The sequence below is a fragment of the Pyrus communis genome, chromosome 13 (assembly GCF_041283825.1).
Source record: "Pyrus communis isolate YQ-2024b chromosome 13, ASM4128382v1, whole genome shotgun sequence".
NCBI classification, from domain to species: Eukaryota; Viridiplantae; Streptophyta; class Magnoliopsida; order Rosales; family Rosaceae; genus Pyrus; species Pyrus communis.
In genome coordinates, this window is record NC_142577.1 from 30,959,655 (window position 1) to 30,980,329 (window position 20,675).

Here is a 20,675-nt window from a genome sequence, read left to right on the forward strand (position 1 = left end):
ATTTTTAGTTTCAGGAAATGTTCTGCGTGGTAGTTAAGGAAAATGTTGCAAGAACCTTGGATGAGATCTTAACATTTATTAGGTCCTGAAACTATTTTTTATTAAATTTTAAAGTTGAAAAATAGAAAAAATAATACATACTAATAGTGGGGACCCAAAGAGACTTGTAGGTGTTGAAAATCTTCACAATGTCCTAAAATTAATTTAGGAAAGATGCGCTATAACGAGAATGACTCGACTTTTGGCTTATAATGATTCTTATAAAAATTCCCAAGAACGATTGGAGAATGTGGGTTATAACTCACAGTTTTGGGAAAAAATTAAAATTTTTAGTTTTACGAATTATTTTGTTTGAGAGTTAAGAAAAATATTGCAAGACCTTTGGACGTGGTCCTACCATTTATTAGGTCCCGAAAATATGTTTTCTTGATTTTTAAAGTTGAAAGATGGAAAAGTTAATATAAACTAATAGCGGGGACATGAAGAGATTTGTAAGTGTCAAAAATCTTCAGATGGAAAAGTTAATATAAACTTATAATGGGGACCCAAAGAGATTGTAGGCGTCAGAAATCTTTAGAATATCCCAAAATTAATTTTAGAAAACATGTGATGCGACGAGAATGATTCGAATTTTGGCTTATAATGATTCTTGTAAAATTCTCAAAAGCGATTGAAAAGTGTGGGTGTTAACACACGTTTTTTTGTCAAAAATGTAAATTTTTATTTTCTAGAAAAATTTTCCGTGAGTATTAAGGAAAATTTTATAAGGCATTTGAAAGCATATTTACAATTTATTGAGCAACAAATAGATATTTAGTAGACTATTTAAGTCGAAAACTAAAAAAATAAGTGAAAAATATAGTAGCAAGTCCTAAAACATTGTTAAAATGGGGTTCCACCCTCAAGAATATAACAAGAAGTACTACTATAATTTTCAAACTTCACGATTAGGCGAAGGAGAAAATAAATAGTTTGAACGACGATTTATGTACGAATTTGTAAAAATCGACTAAAAACTGTGAGTGTTAAACCCACGTTTTTTGTAAAAAAATGCAAATATTTTATTTTTGTGAAATAAGGGAAAAATAAGGTAGTTGGCAGCGGATTTACGATTTATTGAGTAACAAATGGATATTTAGTAGACTATTTAAGGCGAAAACTAAAAAAATAAGTGAAAAATATAGTAGTGAGGCCTAATGTGACATCCCGTCCCAAAATTCATATTAACGTACGTGTGAAATTACGACTTTGCCCCTAGTTCGTTTTTGTCACGTTATTGGTTGTTTTGTGTGGTGTGGCATGTGTTGGACCACACACACACACTCACACACACTGTCACTCTCCCTTTCCCTCTGTCTCTTCCCTGTCTCTCTCTCCCGTGTCTCCCTCTCCCTTCCCATCACCATTAACGTACGGACAAACACCAAACTCCCTCAAACCATCACAGATCGAGGAAACCAAGGACACAGTTGAGCTCGTGAGGTCGAGGGGAACACAGCCATACCATTTTCAGGTGAGAACTCCGACGTTTTCACGTCGATTTCACAAACTCCGATTTGTGTACTGTTCATGCAAAAATTATTCATCACGTTTCTGGGATTTCTAAGTTCGTAGGTAGCTTGGTGGTGTCACGAGGAGCCTAGGAGTGTTTCGTTGGAAGTGTTTTGACGTCAGAGAAGCTTGGTTCGAAGTTGGCCGAGTTTTGAGTTTTGAGACAGGTATGATCGCGTGGTTTTTAGCTTTTAAAAGTAGTCTATCGTGATTCTACAAGTCCTAAGCTTCATTTTGGTTCAAGAATCATGAAAAATGGTTGAGAAACGAGTGAGAAAACGAAGTTTGAAGTTTTTCCAGTTTTCCGGCGCCGGCGACGTCGCCGGAGAAGGTGACGGAATATTCCGTCAAATCTGACGGAATATTCCTGACGCCGTTGACGGAATCCGTTAGAAATAACGGAATATTCCTCACGGCGTCAGTTGACGCCGTCCGTGTGCACCGCACGTGCCTGCGCTTGGCCGGCGCGTGGGGGCGCGTGCGGCGGAGGAAAATTTTTCTAAAAATATGGTTGTGATCCTGAGGTTGTGTAGAGCACGTTGGTATATTCATTTGTCCATTTTGAGCAATGTATGAGAAGTTATTACGAGAAGTTGGTTATGTGCTTTTAAATTAACGTTTTTGTAGTTAATTCGCATATAGGTGACACGTACCCCGAGGACGAGCGTTCGCACTCGAGGCAGGGGGGCTACGACCCTTCCACATACCAGTGAGTGGGCTTTTGTTTTCCGTATATACCTATATACATTTATTTTCCCAGAAATTGAGTAAAAAGGGTTATTTGTCTTATGCCATGCATGTTATTATTATCGTTTATGCATCATAGCATGCATTACTAGTGGCATACATATACATATGCATATTGGGTGCTGTGGACGCACAGGTAAGTGCCAGGTAAGTGATATTCATATTTACATTCAGCAGTAGTTTGAGATGCTTAGAGAGCTCATAACCTGCACCCCCGGTGTTAGTGCTCCCGCCCAGAGTAGGGCACAGTCCTTCACGTGATGTTCACCTCCCGCACCATATGCTCAGCTTGGATCCAAGTTAGGTGCACAGTCTTGTCGTACAGACCACATTAGGTGGTTCCGACTCGTAGGTGACCCGCGATTATTCGCACAGCCTTCACGTGATCGTAGCACTAGAGCGTATATATATGTTACACCCAGGCCTGTCGTACAGACCACTTTAGGTGGTTCCGACTCGTGGGCAGGTTCAGTTATTGAGTTGAGATTTGAGCTCTATATGCAGCCGTACAGGTCACGTTAGGTGACTCCGGCTGCCAGATGTTATGTTATTGATATGATTCATACCTGAGCACATACATTTCATTATGAGGTTTTGACATGGCATATCTTGAGCATGATTGGCATACCCTTGAGCATGTTGGGCATATCTATACATACGTATATGTTTATTTTCTGGGAAGTATACAGGTTTTACGGCGAGGGGTTAGAATGTATTTTGCTAAATGGTTTTCAAAGAGCTTTGTTTTTGCCCACTCACGCTTTTGTTTTGCGCCCCTCCAGGTTCTAGTTGATTAGCAGTTTCGGTGGTCTCCCAAAGGATTCTCCCGGCTTTTCTGACAGATACTCACCAGCATAGGGTCACCTTCGGGTGTACTTATGTTGCAACTTTTCTTTTGGACTGCTGTAGACCTGCTCTGAAATTGTCTTTCACTTATACTAGCACTTGTTTTAGTACTTTGTATGCTAGTTTTTAATTATTCGTACTTTTATATTATTACTCTATTAGCTTCCGCACGTGCACATGGTTACGTCACCTTCGTGTGACGGCCAGCACGCCCTGATCTCGGTCGGGGTGTGTCACCTAAAACATTGTTAAAATTAGGTTCCTCCCTCCAGAATATCAACGGAAAGTATTACTTTATTTTTCAAACTTCATAGTGGGGTGAAGGTTAAAAGAAATAGTTTGAACGACGATTTGTGTACGAATTTGTAAAAAATCGACTAAAAACTATGAGGGTTAACCCACGTTCTTTTTGTCAAAAATGCAAATTTTTTATTTTCACAAAATATTTTCTATGAGCATTAAGCAAAATTTATAAGGCATTTGGAAGTGGTTTTACAACTTATTGAGCAACAACTGTATATTTAGTAGACTATTTAAATCGAAAACAAAAAAAAAAATGAGTGAAAAATATAGTAGTAAGGCCCAAAACATTGTTAAATGGGGTTCCACCATCAAGAATATAACAAAAAGTATTACTATAATTTTCAAATTTCACGGTAAGGCGAAGGTGAAAATAAATAGTTTTAAGGACAATTTATGTACGAATTTGTAGAAACTAACTAAAAACCATGAGTATTAGCCCACGTTTTTTTTGTCAAAAGTGCAATTTTTTATTTTTGCGAAATATTTTCCGTGAACATTAAGGAAAATTTTATAAGGCATTTGGAAGCGGATTTACGATTTATTGAGCAACAAATGTATATTTAGTAGACTATTTACGTCGAAAACTAAAAAAATAAGTGAAAAATATAGTAGTGAGCCCAACATATTGTTAAAATGGGGTTCCGCCCCCAACAATATTAACGGAAGGTAATTCTTTAATTTTCAAACTTTACAGTGAGACGAAGGTGAAAATAAAGAGTGTGAACATTGATTTACGTACGAATTTGTAAAAACTAACAAAAAAGAGTGAGTGTTAACCCACTTTTTTGTCAAAAATGCAAATTTTTTTTTTAGCAAAATATTTTCCATGAGCATTAAGAAAAAATTATCATGAGGCATTTAGAAGTGGATTTACGATTTATTGTGCATATTTAGCAGACTATTTAAGTTGAAAACTAAAAAAATGAGTGAAGAGTGTAGTAAGGAGGCCCAAAACATTGTTAAAATGGGGTTCCACCCTCAAGAATATAACAAAAAATACTACTATAATTTTCAAACTTCACGGTGAGGCGAAGGTGAATAGTTTGAATGATGATTTATGTACAAATTTGTAAAAACCGACAAAAAAACTGTTAGTGTTAACCCTTTTTTTATGCAAATATTATATTTTCGTGAAACATTTTCCATGAGCATTAAGTAAAATTTATAAGGCAGCTGGAAACGGACTTAAGATTTTTGGAGAACCAAATGTATATTTAGTAGACTATTTAAGTCGAAAGCCCAAAATATTGTTAAAATTGGGTTGCACCCTTAAGAATATAACGGAAAGTATTACTATAATTTTCAAACATCACGGTGAGGTGAAGTTCCCACGTTTTTTGGTAAAAAATGAATTTTTTTTTTTTTTGTGAAATATTTTCCACGAGTTTTAAGGAAAACTATATAAGATGTTTGGAAGCGGGTTTATGATTTATTGAGCAATAAATGTATACTTAGTGAAATATTTAAGCCAGAAACTGAAAGAAGTGAAAAATATTATAGTGAGGACCAAAACATTGTCAAATGGGGTTCCACCCTCAAGAATCTCAATGGAAAGTCTCACCTTAATTTTCAAAACTTCACATTCGGGCGAAGGTGAAAATAGATTGATTGAACGGTGATTTATGTACGAATTTGCAAAACCGACTAAAAGTCGTGATTGTTAACTCTCGTTATTTTGGTCAAAAATGAAAATTTTTATTTTTGCGAAATATTTTCCGTGAGCATTAAGGAAAACTTTATAAGGTGTTTGGAAGCAGTTTTATGATTTATTGAGCAACAAATGTATACTTAATAGAATATTTAAACCGAAAACCTAAAAAATAAGTGAAAAATAGAATTGTGAGGACCAAAACATTGTCAAACGGGGTTCCACCCTCAAGAATCTTAACGGAAAGTCTTACCTTAATTTTCAAAATTTCATGGTGAGGCGAAGGTGAAAACAAATGGATTGAACGAATTATTTATGTACGAATTTGTAAAACTGACTAAAAATCGTGAACACCCATGTTTTTTTGGTCAAAAATGAAAATTTTTATTTTTGCAAAATATTTTCCGCAAGCATTAAGGAAAACTTTATAAGGTGTTTGGAAGCGGTTGTATGATTTATTGAGTAACAAATGTATACTTAGTAGAATATTTCAGCCGAAAACTGGAAAAAAAAAATGTGAAATATACAATAATGTGGACCAAAACATTGTCATATAGGGTTCCACCCGCAAGAATCTCAATGGAAAGTCTCACCTTAATTTTCAAAACTCCACATTGAGGTGAAGCTAAAAATAAATAAATTAAACGGTGATTTCTGTACGAATTTGCAAAACCGACTAAAAGGAGTGAATGTTAACCCATGTTTTTTTGGTCAAAAATAAAAAAAAAAAATTTTGCAAAATATTTTCTGTGAGCATTATGGAAAACTTTATAAGGTGTTTGGAAGCATTTTTATGATTTATTGAGCAACAAATGTATACTTAGTAGAATATTTAAGCCGAAAACTGAAAAAATAAGTGAAAAATACAATAGTGAGGACCAAAACATTGTCAAATGGGGTTCCACCCTCAAGAATCTCAACAGAAAGTCTTATCTTAATTTTCAAAATTTCACTATGAGGCGAAGGTGAAAAAAAATAAATTGAACGCTGATTTATGTACGAATTTGTAAAACCGACTAAAAATCGTGAGTGATAACTCACAATTTTGTGAAAAAAAAAATTGAAAATTTTAATTTTAGAAAATATTTTGTGTGATAGTTAAGAAAAATGTTGCGAGATCTGTCACATCCCGGCCCGGGGCGGATCACTTCCCGGGCTCGCTCCACCACCGTAGCACGATATTGTTTGCTTTGGACTTACCATTCCCTCACGGTTTTGTTTTTGGGAACTCATGAGCAACTTCCCAGTGGGTCACCCATCATGGGATTGCTCAAGCCTCATTCTCGCTTAACTTCGGAGTTCCTACGGAACCCGAAGCCAGTGAGCTCCCAAAAGGCCTCGTGTTAGGTAAGGATGGGAATATACATATAATAATCACTCCCCTGGGCGATGTGGGATGTCACAATCCACCCCCTTAGGGGCCCGACGTCCTCGTCGGCACACACGCGGTCAGGTTTAGGCTCTGATACCAAATGTCACATCCCGGCCCGGGGCGGATCACTTCCTGGGCCCGCTCCACCACCGTAGCACGATATTGTCCGCTTTGGGCTTACCATTCCCTCACGGTTTTGTTTTTGGGAACTCATGAGCAACTTCCCAGTGGGTCACCCATCATGGGATTGCTCAAGCCTCCTTCTCGCTTAACTTCAGAGTTCCTACGGAACTCGAAGCCAGTGAGCTCCCAAAAGGCCTCGTGCTAGGTAAGGATGAGAATATACATATAAGGATCACTCCCCTAGGCGATGTGAGATGTCACAAGATCTTTTTGTGAGATCCTAGCATTTATTAGGTCCCGCAACTATTTTTATTGATTTTTAAAATTGAAAAATAGAAAAAATAATATAAACTAATAGTGGGGATCCAAAGTAATTTGTAGGTGCCAAAAATCTTCGGAATGTCCTAAAATTAATTTTAGGAAACATGCGGTATGATGAGAATGACTCGACTTTTGGCTTATAATGAATGTTGTAAAAATTTCTCAAATTGATTGGAAAACATGGTTATAACTCGGAGGTTTTGTTAATAAAATTGAAATTTTTAGTGTTAGGAAATATTTTGTGTGGGAGTTAAGGAAAATGTTGCAAGACCTATTGATGTGATTCAGCCATTTATTTGTTCCCAAAATTATTTTTTATTGATTATTTAAAGTTGAAAATTTCAAATTAAACATAAACTAATGAATAGTCCTGCAAATATATTTTTATGTGTTGAAAATGTTTGGAATGCCCTAAAATTAATTTTACGAAACATGGGGTACCACGAGAATGACTCGAATTTTGGCTTATAATGAGTCTTGTAAAAATTCTCGAAATCAATTGGAAAGCATGGGTTATATCACAGTTTAAAAAAAAAATTGAATTTTTAGTTTTAGGAAATACTTTGTGTGGGAGTTAAAAAAAATGTTGTAAGACCCTTGAATATGATCCTACAATTTATTGGGCCCCGAAATTAATTTTTATTGATTTTTTATGTAAAAAAGAGGAAAAAAAAAAAACTAATAGAGGGCTTCCGAAATATATTTATAAGTGTAAAAAAAAGTTGGGAATGTCCTAAAATTAATTTTAGGAAGAATGTGATATGATGAGAATGGCTCAAATTTTGTATAAATTCTCATGTTGATTGGATAACGTGGGTTATAACTCACAGTTTTTGTGAAAAAATGAATTTTTTTTTTTTTTAGGAAATTTTTGGCATGGGAGCTAAGGAATATGTTACAAGACCTTTGGATGTGATTCTAACATTTATTAAATCCTGAAACTATTTTTTATTAATTTTTAAAGTTGAAAAATAGAAAAAATATTATAGACTACTAGCGGAGCCCCCAAAGAAATTTGTAGGTCTCGAAAATCTTCGGAATGTCCTAAATTAATTTTAGGAAACATGTGATATGACTAGAATGACTCGAATTTTAGCTTATAATAAAAATTGTAATAATCTTCAAAATTGATTGGAAAATATAACTTACAATTTTTGTAAAAAAATTGAAATTTTTAGTTTTGGGAAATATTTTTCGTAGGAGTTAACGAAAATGTTGCAACACCTTTGAATGTGATCCTACAATTTATTAGGTGCCGAAATTAATTTTTGTTGATTTTTAAAATAAAAAATAATATAAATTAAATATAAACTAATAATAGAGGGTCCCCGAATATATTTTAATGTGTCGAATATTTGTACTGCTCACTATGTTTGGAGCATAAAGCAGAGGTGAAAAGAAAGAAAACGGCCAAAAAAGATTAAAAATCTCACTTTATTGAATGGTTTAGGCATATTATATATGGAAATTGGCAACAATGATCGTTTTACAAATTTCAACTACTGAAAAGATCAATTTTTGAATACGACATTAATAATTTAGACTAGTTCAGCAATTGCATTTTGATTTTTGATCATTTTAGCCCTTTCTTATAAGATTATGCACAATGTGTTACATTGTAAATAGTTGTAAACTAAGCAAAGTAAGCGAAGACACCAACTAATGGACCGATGTTATAAGTTGTGGGTTCACCAAGTTGAAAATTGCCTCTATCGTCGGAGAAACCATCATTTTTATCTGGGCCCACGACAGCTCCATCTAGCACATTTGGGTTCGGTGCGTTGCTGTGGCACCAAGTGTACCCTCCGCCGCATGTCACTGGTGTCGGATCCTGCTTGATTGATATAATTGATGCACCTCTGTGATGAATCCGCTTCGGATAATTTGCTCCATATCCAACCATGTAACTCATGTTCTTGGGGTTTGACCCCAATATATAATCCACCTTAATCAAAACACAAAAGGAATAAAAAAAATAAAAAAAAAAAGGTATGCCCATGTGTCAAACTGTATATGTTTGACTTGTTGCACGTAAAGCAGCCAAAGTATTTTCCGTAATGCAATACCTGTGATTTGACGAATGCAGCAAGATCAAAAGGGTTAGCGTTGCCAGCAGCACAGTTGACGGAGGCATTTTTGGCGGCCAAGTAATTGGAATAAACAATGGTGGCGAAGGTAGCAGTGGCGACGCATTGAATGTTGTCCCACTGCGCAAACGATAGCAAACCTCCGGGTGTACGCTTCCTGTTCATGCTTCCTTTCTGGATGCACGAACAAATGAACTCCTCTGCGTGGCTCCTGTATTCTGCCCATTTTCCTGCATTGTCAACCTTCCCCTCCAGTACAAGCTGCAAGATGCACATGTTTTATTGGTGTTGAGGTAATTAACGCGGATTAAGGAGAGTTCTAAGTAGTACCATTGCAACCAAGAGCTGTGCGCCGAGGTATTTGTCATCCCATGAGAATGCATATCTTGTGCCCCCTATATCTTGTGCTTGCTCAACGTAATCCAGGTACGGTTTTTCATTTGTAGCGCGATGCAGCCATGCTGCTGCCCACAACATTTCATCCTGCAGACAAATCATGCATATAAAAACAAAATGCTTATCAAATAGCTCTTAGCTACATAGACACTTTTATTTTCTTTCGATGTGTATTGCTTGCATCTCAAGTAGATAGAAGCATTTACTCTTACATGATAACCGGAACTGCTGTAGCTTTTTCCGGCATAAGGGATGCTGTCCTGATAAAGACCGGGGTGATCGCGGGCAAAATCAAAAAGTTGTTTCGCGTGCATTAGAAGCGTGGACGAGTATTGAGAGTCCGAATTCTTGAAAGCAATTGAAGCAGCGGCAAAAGCAGCAGCAGTTTCAGCAGCAAGATCGGAGCCAGGGTGTTGAGCATCAATTTTGAAGGAGGTTCTCGGGGTGGTCATGTCTTCCGGTCTTTGCCAACATCCATGGTCAGAATCGGACTGTCCAACTTGCGCGTAGAGCACGTCCGGCTGTGGATGTGCTTTGATCAAGTAATCGGTTCCCCACTTGATGGCGAGCAAGGCGTTTGCGAGCTCTTGCTTTGCCTGGAGCTGGCTGACCATCTCTATTGTGCTCCATGATAGCATTGTTATTGTGAACGCCATTGGAAACCCTAGCTTCAGATTGTCACCGGCATCATAGTATCCTCCCACCAGATCAATCTATTCATTAATTTGATTGAGTCGATGACATTAATAGTACATAAAAGTCATTATGCACGCCTCCTAAAAATCTTAAAAATAATTTTATGTTAGGGTTTCATTAGGACTTTGTGGAGTATCAACAATTACTCCCCCTGCGTAACTTTAAATGTCCGAATCTAAATATATAGTCAATCATTTTTGGTTTTGAATCAAAGGTGGAGAATAAATAAATGTGCTTTTAGTGTTTTAATCTCAATCATTGATATCAAATGTAAAAATAAGTGACCATGAATCTTTGGTCACCAGGTGATGTAAACGAGACTCCATATATGTATGTGTAACTTTATGTATTGATAGGATGATGGAAAAGGTTTTACTCTAGCATCAGCGCCGTCTTGGAGTGCAGAATCTCCACACCATTGCACTCTCTGCAGCTTATTATCTTCCGGCAACTTTCCAGAGCGTTGACCCTCAAAATACAACAAAGACTTGGTAACTGCAGCATGGTAATCTACCGGCTGACATGCGATGCCATGAAGCATTCCGCACACTAATAAGACAGACAAACCAAAAGCACGACTAGTACTATGATCCATTATTTTCTCACTGATTTCTTGATGATCAGTATATGTATATGTGCACGTAAAAATCTCTCTCTCTCTCTCTCTCTCTCTGCGTACTCTGACTGATGAAGATTGAAGAAGCAGGTACTGATTCATATATATACCCAGAAAAGAGGAGATAAGAACGAGTATTCATTTATGGATATATAATTATATCCACTAAATTCACTGTATTAGACATCTAAATTAATTTTGCGTCATCCCCGCATTAGATTTTCTCATTATTAATATATCTATAAACAACTTTATTATACTAATTTGATATGGATTTCGTACCATTATATTTATGTAGCACAACTCAAATTTGAGGGAAAAATTCCTATATGGTATGAGTATTTTCATGATTTTAGACGGAATTATTAATTTGCTTAACTTAAATTCAATATTTTATCCTTCCATCAAAGTATCCAAATTAATAAAATTTCAGTCTATATGGTGTTGAATTCAACTGGAATTTTAAAGAATTTTTTAAATTCTTTTAATATATCTAGAAGTATTCAATCAAGATTTTAAACGTTTCTTCGAAATTCAACATGTATCTTTAGAAATTCGGATGAATTCAATTAATATTCTAAAGAAGTTTACAATATTTCAGGTATATTTAATTAAGAATTTATTTAAAGTATTTTTAAAAGTTGAGGAATTTGATGAAATTAGAGAGATATCATAGTGTATTTTAAGCATTCACAAATCTCACGTCTCCCCTGAGATTTAGAGGGAATTGAATCAAAATATTACATGGAATCTTTAAAAATCAATTAAACTCCATCAAAATCATGGATTTATAAGTCTATTAAAATCCTTAAAAAATAAATGGACAAAATTTGTAGTGGGGCCCCAAACATTGCCAAAACGGGATTCCATCAACAAGAATATCAACAAAAAGTCATACATGAATTTTCAAAACCTGACGGTGTGGTGAAGATGAAAGAAAATAGATGTTACGACGATTTTCGTACTAATTTGCAAAATAGCCTAAAAACTATGACTGTTAGCCCACGTATTTTTGAGATATATTCAATTTTTTTATTTTTGCTAAATATTTTTCTGTCATGATTAAGAGTAACTTTATAAGGCAATTGAATGTAGTTTTATAATTTATTAAGCTACAAATGTGTTTTTAACAGAATATCTAAGTTGAAAACTTAAAAATAAATTGACAAAAGTTTTACATGGATTTTCAAACTTAAGTTGAAAGCAAGTAAAGTTTACGACGATTAATATTCTCCGTCATGATTAAGGGTAACTTTATAAGGTAATTGAAAGATGTTTTACCATTTATTGAGCCACAAATGTATTTTTAATAGAATTTTTGAGCTTGACAAAAAAAAAAGAATATTGAAGCTAAAAACTTAAAAATAAATGGACAAAAATTGAAGCGGTTCCCAAACATTGCAAAAACAGGACTTCATCTACAAGAATATCAACAAAAAGTCTTACAAGAATTTTTAACTTGTGCGGTGAAGATTAAAGCAAATAGATTTTAGTTCGAATTTGCACAATATCCTGGAAACGGTGATGGAGTCCACATTTTTTTTGACAAAAACACAAATTTTTTTATTTATGCAAAATATTTTTTGTCACGATTAAGAATAACCTTATAACGTAATTAAAAGTGGTTTTACAACTTATTGAGCCACAAATGTATTTTTAATAAAATATTTTAACCAAAAAATTAAAAATAAATGGACAAAATTTGTAGTAGGCTCAAAACATTGCCAAAATAGGACTACATGTAAAAGAAAAGAAAAAAAAGTCTTATATAAATTTTCAAAATCTCACTGTGCAGTTAAGGTGAAAGCAAATAGAGTTTACAACAATTTTTGTATAAATTTGGAAAATGACCTAGAAACCATGATGGTTAGCCCATACTTTTTTTTTTTTTGGTTGATAAAAATGCATATCTTTTATTTTTGCAAAATGTTTTCTGTCACGATTAAAAGTAGTTTTACAAGGCAATTGAAAGCAATTTAATATTTAATAAGCAACAAATGTATTTTTGATAAAGTATTTAAGCCAAAAACATGAAGATAAATGGACATAAATTGTAGTGGGGCCAAAACATTGCCAAAACGTAACTTCATTGACAAAAAGATTAACAAAGAGTCTTACATGAATTTTCAAAACCTTACAATACAATTTAGGTGAAAGCAAATTTTTTTTATAAAATTGGAAAACAGCTTGGAAACCGTGATGTAATCCCACGTATTTTTTTTATGAAGATGCAAATTTTTTATTTTGTAAAATATTTTCTATCACGATTAAGAGTAACTTAATAAGACAATTGAAAACGATTTTATTATTTATTGAACCACGAATGTACTTTTAATAGAATCATAGTTAAAAGGGGACACGGGCAGGGCGGGCATTTTCCTTGAATTCAAGGATGGCCGAGTTAGGGTATGAGGTAGCGCGGAGTAACGCTGCGCGGATTCTTGACAAATATGGCGAACGACGCATGTGCATAGGAGAATCCGGTTTGTGCACCGATGCAGAAAGGCGTCTGAGCAGGGTGAACGAACTCGCTGCTTTGCTGATTTGGGATGCATGTGTATTATCTATGGTCAGGAAGCTCATGCTGAAACATGTTGTCACTCCGGCTTCGCAGTATTTTGTTTTTCATTCTTCCCATCTAAGGGTACCGATCGAGAGGGATTATGAACGAGCGGCAGAGACCATGTTCAACCTTGCGGGCTGCCTTCGGATCTTCATCTTGCAAAGCGTTACTACGATCAAGCCCTACAAATTATTTACACAAAAACATAATCCGAGCTGCATCATATACAAAAGTTCCCAAAGTCGAGTTGGTAGGGAATATTGAGCTCCGCAGACAACTTGCAAAATAGATCTCCAACCACGTGAGCGGTTTAATGATTTCAGGCTGCCACCACTTTGGTGCCGAAAACCCGGTAGTGCAGATTTCCTTGTTGGTCGGTTTCAGATTTTAGCCAAACTTGTACCCAAGGGGGATTTCTACGAGTGTCGTCTCGCACCCCATCGTTATTTACTCTCACTCCTAACAAGGCATTGCGTTTGATCTCCAGTTCCTCGACAGAGGACTGGCCATCGAAAAATTTCACCTATATTATAAATGAAAATGAAGATTAGTAGAAGAAAATATCATGGCCAAAGGATGGATCATAGTCTGTCCGACTATAAGTTAGTGACGAATTCGAATTCTTACCCCATCTTCTGCATACAAAAAAGCATGAATTCTAGCGGTCGAGTCCTCCAGAGTCAGCCTAATTCTGTCAATCCCAGCAGGAAAGATGAAGTCCGCAGCCTGCCATGGTAAAGTTGCTATGACTCGAACTACACACTTGAAACTAGCTGGGACTACACACTTGAAACTAGCTGGAACCTACACGATATGGAATACATACAGTTCATGTACTGTACAAAACTACAAAAAGAGAAGCATAAATAGGCTTCTGAGCAAGAAAGCACAGGCATAAACTAAGAGCTGCATGAAAGAGGTAGGATACCTCTGAACTTGCAACAACATCCATTAAGGTAAGAAATATTGCATGGTCGTTGTCACTATCATCAACCTCTGCGGGAAATAAACAATCATAAGAGAATTTCAAAGAGATGAAACAATTTCCAAGAATTGAAAGAGAGAAGTGAATGAATGAGAAATCAAAGATTAATTCAGCACAAGAAAAAAAAATGCAGTACCTGTGACTTGAGGCAAGGGAAAGCCCCCAAATGGCATCTGCATTAAACTTTCTGGACTTTGGGCTAATCGTTCGTTAAATAACCTAATCCATAAAAAATATGCAAAGGGATATGTGCATTAGAGTTTTAGCGAGTTATACAACATAATGATGCAATGAATGATAATTAAATGGTTTCCGAAAGTTACAACCTTTTCCGCTCAAGTTTGAGACGGTCCTCTTTTGGTGTATATCGAAGCTTTGTAAAGGGTGTCAGAACACAACGCCATATTCCTGCATGCACTTCACATAGCAAATTTACAAGCTTCACCCACTCCCCAGTTTTTAGCAGGCGAAGGTTGTCATTCTCAAGGTCCTGAGATATCACTCTTAAGACAGTTCCAACTGCAGGAAAGCTGCTGCATAAGGTATCACTTGGCAAAGGAAATGGTTCCAGATGTAGGGGAAGTGGGTGCTTCATTTCATCTTCTAGCCTGTGGTTCAGATTTAGCAACATTTAATATTTTACTCAGATAAAATATACAAATAGTAACCATATAGATAAAACTAAATTAGCTTTCATAACCAACAAACATATATATATATAGGCTCAGTCCAGTAAGGTGATGCGCTAATGTCATAAACCATTACATGGATTGCAATTTGGTAAGTTCACTCCCGAGGAGAATTGCATGGAAAAAAAAAATCCAACAAAAAATTGATAACAGAATATCAATGGGAAGTATGTTGAAAAGATCAATCACTTTATATAACTTCAACACTAATTATATGAAAGGAAAATAACCCCCGTCTTATATTTGAAGAAAAAGGAAAGGACCCGTTTTGAAATTTTCTGAAGAGACAGGGAGCAATTGCAAAGTACCCCATAATTTTATGATGTTATATAAGAAAAAATAAACATTAACAGCTATCAACTCACTTTTGAAGAATATCTGCTGGTGGAGCATCGGTTCCATCCCAAACAAAGGCCATCCATTCATTTCCAGCACCCTCATGGATATGGATTATCTTGAGGTAGAAAACAAAGAAAATTATTACGTTGTACTCGGTACATGGAATAATTACAGAACAAAAGGAACTGACTTAGATCTTTAATCATATTGAGTAATTTAGAAATAATTCAAATATCCTGCTTTGTTCCCCATTTAAAAGAGAAACAAATCTGCAGTATTCATTTAACCAGTGCACACATATTTAACAAAAACGGTTGACTTACTTTACAAACCAAATTATAATCTTCACCTCCTTTCATTTCTCTGACGAATGAGAAATAATTTGCACCTACAAACCATATACATTTCTAGTAAGACAAGATGAAAAGATATAAGGCAGGCTTATGATATACCTCTATCTACCAAGCAAAATAAAGTTCCTATCTTTTCTCATATATACAATTAGGTCAAAAGTTCCTACAAATCTACCATCCAGGGTGACTCTAATTTGGACAAAGTATTTGGCAGCATGTATAGAATCATAACCGTATGGTGCTTCCTCTTCACAAACCATTAAAGTGGATTTCTAAAAGGATTTAGAATCACTATATACTTTTGCCTAAAAAACCAGAGCAAAAACATAAACACCTTTGCTCAAATGATGATGCCATTTCATGAAACTTACTCCCTATAAATCCAGTGATCAACCGTATTCCTTGGAAAAAGAGATTCCATATTAGATCATTCACAACTAGCACTGACTTATCATAAAAAGAGCCCCTCTATCACCAACCTAGTTATAGTTGTCTAGAGAAAGACAAGTTGAATAACGTCACACAATGCCATTTCACGAAAACTTACTCCCTATAAATCCAGGTATCTCCCTTGAAAAAGAGATTCCAAATTAGATCATTCACAACTAGCACTGACTTATCATAAAAATAGCACCTCTATCACCAACCTAGTTATGGTTGTCTAGAGAAAGACAAGTTGAATAACATCACTCCCTATGCCGGAAATGTACATGACTACATAATAATCTTAAAAGAATGTAACAAAAAACAATTCCAACATTCTAGAAAGGTAAATCTAACCCTTTTGTCTTTTGAGCAAGCTATCTTTACAAAAGCCTAATCCATGTGGGACTATCATCAACTACCTTTTTCACAACCATAATCCATCCAGCACACCAGAATCATATCCATGGTCATCCAAAAATAACCACAACATTGTAATATCTACTGTGAACGAGTTAGACTTATACATAATTTAATGCCGTTGTGTTGCTATGTGAAACAAAATACTTTTTAAGTATACCTTCGTGAAAATGGAAATTCTTCAACCAGCTTCTCAAGTCTATCACAAAGTTCTTGTCATGGTCTCTCTCGCGAAATGTTTTGCAAGCATGATAAGGACTTAAATTTGTATTGTCACTTCCGTAATAAATAGCAAAGGTAGAGAACTTCTTGCAAAAAACAGCATTTACTTTACCTACATGATGATTAATCTGCACAAGTTACGCCCAAGTCAACTACAATCATGATTTGTACAGAACATTTCATGCCTTTAATAAAATGGGGTAAATGATAGTACATAACATTATCTATTTTTATAACAGATAACATGGAACATTTTGATAACGAAGAAAACATGATTTAGTAGGGAAAAAGAAGGGCAACAAGCAATTTATTTGATCAAAATATCTTTAGCAAAAATGAAAATATACCACACTAGTTACAGATCGAACATTTTGCTTGAGAAATCAGCAATTGAAGAATCCCGGAAAGAAAATTAAATGAAGTTAAGCTCAAGATATACCATGACGCGTTGGAACTGAATTATGTCTCCAACAGATAAAATGCGAGGACATTCATTCCTATCTGTAAAAATGTTAACCGACAGCCCGGGATCCTGATGCGTCTCATCGATTATACGCACCGAAACGAACCAATCTGCAAAAAATTCACACCAATACGTATATAACAAACAAACAGAAAGAAATAAGAAAAATTGCATCCAAAAGCAGAACTAAAAATAATTAATTTAACAGAAAAAGACAAAATATTATAAAGACCCAGAGAAATGGAACAAAAGTAACACGCGGCTCAGCAAACACCTTTTCGTTAAGAGTCTCATCAATCTACTACCGACCTTGCCGGAAGCAGCCGTAAGTCCGGCCTTTGTTTCATCATCGCCACCACAAATAGACAAATTAACACACATATGCAAGCACATTACAAAAATTTGATGAATTTGATTGAAGGAAGAAGATTTACCGGTGCCTCTGGTTTGGCGAGGAAAGCTGCACTCGAGGACGACGCCGATTACGTTGACCTTGGCGCCGACGGAATCAATGGCATCCCTGATCTTCGTGAAGTTGTAGTAGTTACCACCACGTGGCATCTCTCTGTGTGAGTATTTGGGTTAGCCCGAGAGGAAGGGGGTAGAGAGTAGAGAGCTTCTGTCCCCTTCTAGGGTTTCTATGGAGGGAAAAAGGAGGTTTATAAATTTTTGGGGAGGAGACCATACGAGTGAAATTATCTCTTTTGGGGAAAAGCGTCTGAGAAGAAAAATTTTAAAACGAAAGTAAAGGCGAAAGCTTCTTATAAAAGACTCGGCATTTTGTTTCCAAAAAAAAACTCGGCATTTTTTGTAATGTTTCGTCTCTTACCTTCCACCCTAGGGTCCAAATTAGTCTTTCTTTAACATATAAGTTGGCTATCCAATGAAATCCAACTCAGACGTAGCCCCAAATGATGAAAGACTGGTTTGGTATTGCTGTGAAATAAAGTAGTAAAGTGTTTGGTAAATTTTTTTTGTAAAACTGATTTTGGGAAAAAAAAAAGAAAAAAAAAAAAAACAGTATTATAGTGTTTGGTAAACTTTTATATAAAACAGCTGTGACCGTGTGAAATGACCAAAAAGGGTTTGGTCATATTTAATGTGCCTTGAGGGGCCCACTCCTTTTATTTAGTCTCCCTCTTATTCTCTCGTTCTTCTCTTTTTCCCGTGAGACTCTCCTTTCTCTATAAACTCTTTCTCTAAATATGATACTCTCACTCTCTCTAATTACCGAGAGAATCACCCACACCAATGCCAATTTTCAAGTGAAATCCATACCAATATTCCCTGTTTTAGGTATAGTTTGACCTATGGATTTGAATGGTGGCATTGCATGTGAAGATCAAGTGCTCAAAAATGAAGAAAGCCAACCCCTCCCCTCTCGGTGAAAAACTCTTCGACGAGTTGACCTGAGGCTCAATGAAATTGGGGTGCTTCAAACTCAATTCAACCTTCATTTAATCTCAGTTACAACTTCTGTATCCTGCATATCGAATTTTGGCATGAAATTCTTGGGATTTAACCCCAAATGCCCTCTCTGTGTTCATGCCCAAAAATCTGGTGACCTTCTTGGTCATTTTTCCAGCAAACTTGAGACTGAATCTACACCAATCGCCAAATCTCAACTCTGGGTAATTCTCTTGACTTTATTTGTGAAGTTTGAGGTTAAATTCAAAGGACTAGAGCTAATGCATGCTCTGTATTTTCTGCCCAGAAACCAACAAAGCATCACCGATGCCATTACAACTAATCAAAGACCAATTCATTCCTAATCGACGACTGGGTAAATTTCCGAACCTCTGTGTGAAGTTTTAATTGCTTAAGGTCATTTTGGGTATATGAAAGTTTCATTAAAGCGCTCAGTGCCTCTTAGAAAAAAGGTTTACGCAAAAGCTGAAAAGTCAGTTTTTCAAAGCTACCTTTTGCTGTTTTTGTTTTTTTTTTTATTCAAAACTGTGAAAAAAAAAACTGAAGTTACAAGTTTACCAAACAAAATAATGCTCCTAGCTTTTTTTGATACTTGTTTTTTTTAAAATCATCTCAGTACCAAATCATACCGAATTGTTGTCTTTAGAATTGCTTTTGTAAAAGGCTTTTGGCACACAAAAAAACTCACAAGCCTTCTTCGCACATAGAAACTGTCTTCGAAGAAGCATCTTAGGAATTTTTTAATAAAAGTTTCAACACGTTTAGAATAAAAGCCCTTCTAATAATAGAAGCATTCATGAGCATAAGTACTTTTTAAAAAAAAAGCAACGAAGCAGATGGAAACATTATTCATATTTCACTTATGATGGTTAGTTCACGTTTTTTTTAGAAAAATGTAAGTTTTTTATTTTTGGGAAATATTTTCTATCACGATCAAGAGTAACTTTATAAGGTAAAATGAAAGCTTGTTTACCATTTATTAAGCTATAAATGTATTTTTAATTGATTATTTAAGTTGAAAATTTAAAAATAAATGGACAAAAATTGTAGTAAGGCCGAAATCATTTCCGGAAGCGACTCCATCTACATGAATAATAACGAAAGCCTTTCATATTTACGTTGCGAACTTGCAGTGGAGGTGCAAGCAAATATATTTGACGACGATATTTGTTATAATTTGCAAAATAGCCTAGAAACGGTGATGACAATCCACGTTTTTTTTTACGAAAAATACAAATTTTTTTATTTGTGCAAAATACTTTCCATCGTGATTAAAAAAAGTAGGGATAACTTGATATAGATCCAATTTTGTGAGCCATTAGTAGAATTAGTCCACTTCATTCAAAGGGTAAAATCGTTGTTAATTGCCTTATATGGTTACTTTTAAGGGGTTTTTGGATCTAGGTCCAAAAACTTAGGTAGTTTTTGGGAACAAGTCCAGTTATCCAATTACATATTTTGATATCAATTTTGCTCCTTTAGATAAAAATATTTAAATTCTTTAATTTTTTTTATCATTTATTCAGTTTTTAAATTTTGAATCTTTAAATACTCAAACTAAAATATTATCTAGTAACTACCTAATATTTATGAAGAAAACAAGACCGATATAATCTAGTAACCACCTACCTATTGTATAGGAAGAAAATGTTTTATACCTACAAAGCAGATATAATCTACCCGCAGAACAAAAATAAACTACCTATTGTATTGGAAGAAAAATGCTGGGAATCTACATGGCGGAACATAAAAATATAAATATGATATAATATACCTCCATTAAAGGAATGAATTTGGAGGGAAGAACACAAAAATATCACCCATGAAAAGAAGAGACAAAAAAGAGGAGGATTGATAGAGGGAATTGTTTGGAAGAAGGAAAAAAGGAGGGATGAAACGGACTGGGGGTTGAGGTGATTATACGGCTATAACTAATCCTACAATTAAGGGATTAGTTAAACCACAAATTATCTCATAATTAAGAAATTTTGTGTATTTACTACGATTCGAAAGTCTAAGGGATAAATATGGTACAAACCACAAATAAATCTCAATTATTGGACCTATTTCAATGAAGTGGACTA

The 20,675-nt window shown here is 35.3% G+C and overlaps 2 protein-coding genes and 1 non-coding gene across 6 annotated transcripts; all 3 read right to left on the reverse strand.

The window, feature by feature from the left end:
* Window positions 1-8,544: 8,544 nt before the first annotated feature.
* Window positions 8,545-10,667, reverse strand: LOC137736409 (endoglucanase 15-like). Its single transcript, XM_088683168.1, has 6 exons — window positions 10,658-10,667; window positions 10,467-10,600; window positions 9,607-10,107; window positions 9,329-9,481; window positions 8,978-9,259; window positions 8,545-8,856 (listed from the first exon to the last, which is right to left on the reverse strand). The coding sequence occupies exons 3-6, from the start codon at window positions 10,048-10,050 to the stop codon at window positions 8,545-8,547; spliced, it is 1,191 nt and encodes a 396-aa protein (XP_088539294.1). The 5' UTR covers window positions 10,051-10,107; window positions 10,467-10,600; window positions 10,658-10,667.
* Window positions 10,668-12,988: 2,321 nt separating this feature from the next.
* Window positions 12,989-18,002, reverse strand: LOC137737573 (protection of telomeres protein 1b). Of its 4 annotated transcripts, XM_088683336.1 has the most exons (11): window positions 17,598-17,873; window positions 17,140-17,273; window positions 16,639-16,828; window positions 15,606-15,670; window positions 15,309-15,397; window positions 14,581-14,862; window positions 14,391-14,473; window positions 14,198-14,265; window positions 13,897-14,073; window positions 13,552-13,792; window positions 13,365-13,438 (listed from the first exon to the last, which is right to left on the reverse strand). In XM_088683336.1, the coding sequence occupies exons 1-10, from the start codon at window positions 17,722-17,724 to the stop codon at window positions 13,589-13,591; spliced, it is 1,419 nt and encodes a 472-aa protein (XP_088539462.1). In that variant the 5' UTR covers window positions 17,725-17,873; the 3' UTR covers window positions 13,365-13,438; window positions 13,552-13,588. The 4 variants fall into 4 exon arrangements, with proteins under 4 accessions (XP_068333202.1, XP_068333203.2, XP_068333204.2 ...); XM_068477101.2 differs by having other exon boundaries at window positions 12,989-13,792; window positions 17,598-18,002; XM_068477102.2 differs by having other exon boundaries at window positions 12,989-13,792; window positions 16,639-16,812; window positions 17,598-17,794.
* Window positions 17,422-17,518, reverse strand: LOC137738543 (small nucleolar RNA snoR113). Its single transcript, XR_011068986.1, has one exon. It is a non-coding gene; the product is annotated as a small nucleolar RNA snoR113 (small nucleolar RNA).
* Window positions 18,003-20,675: the final 2,673 nt, after the last annotated feature.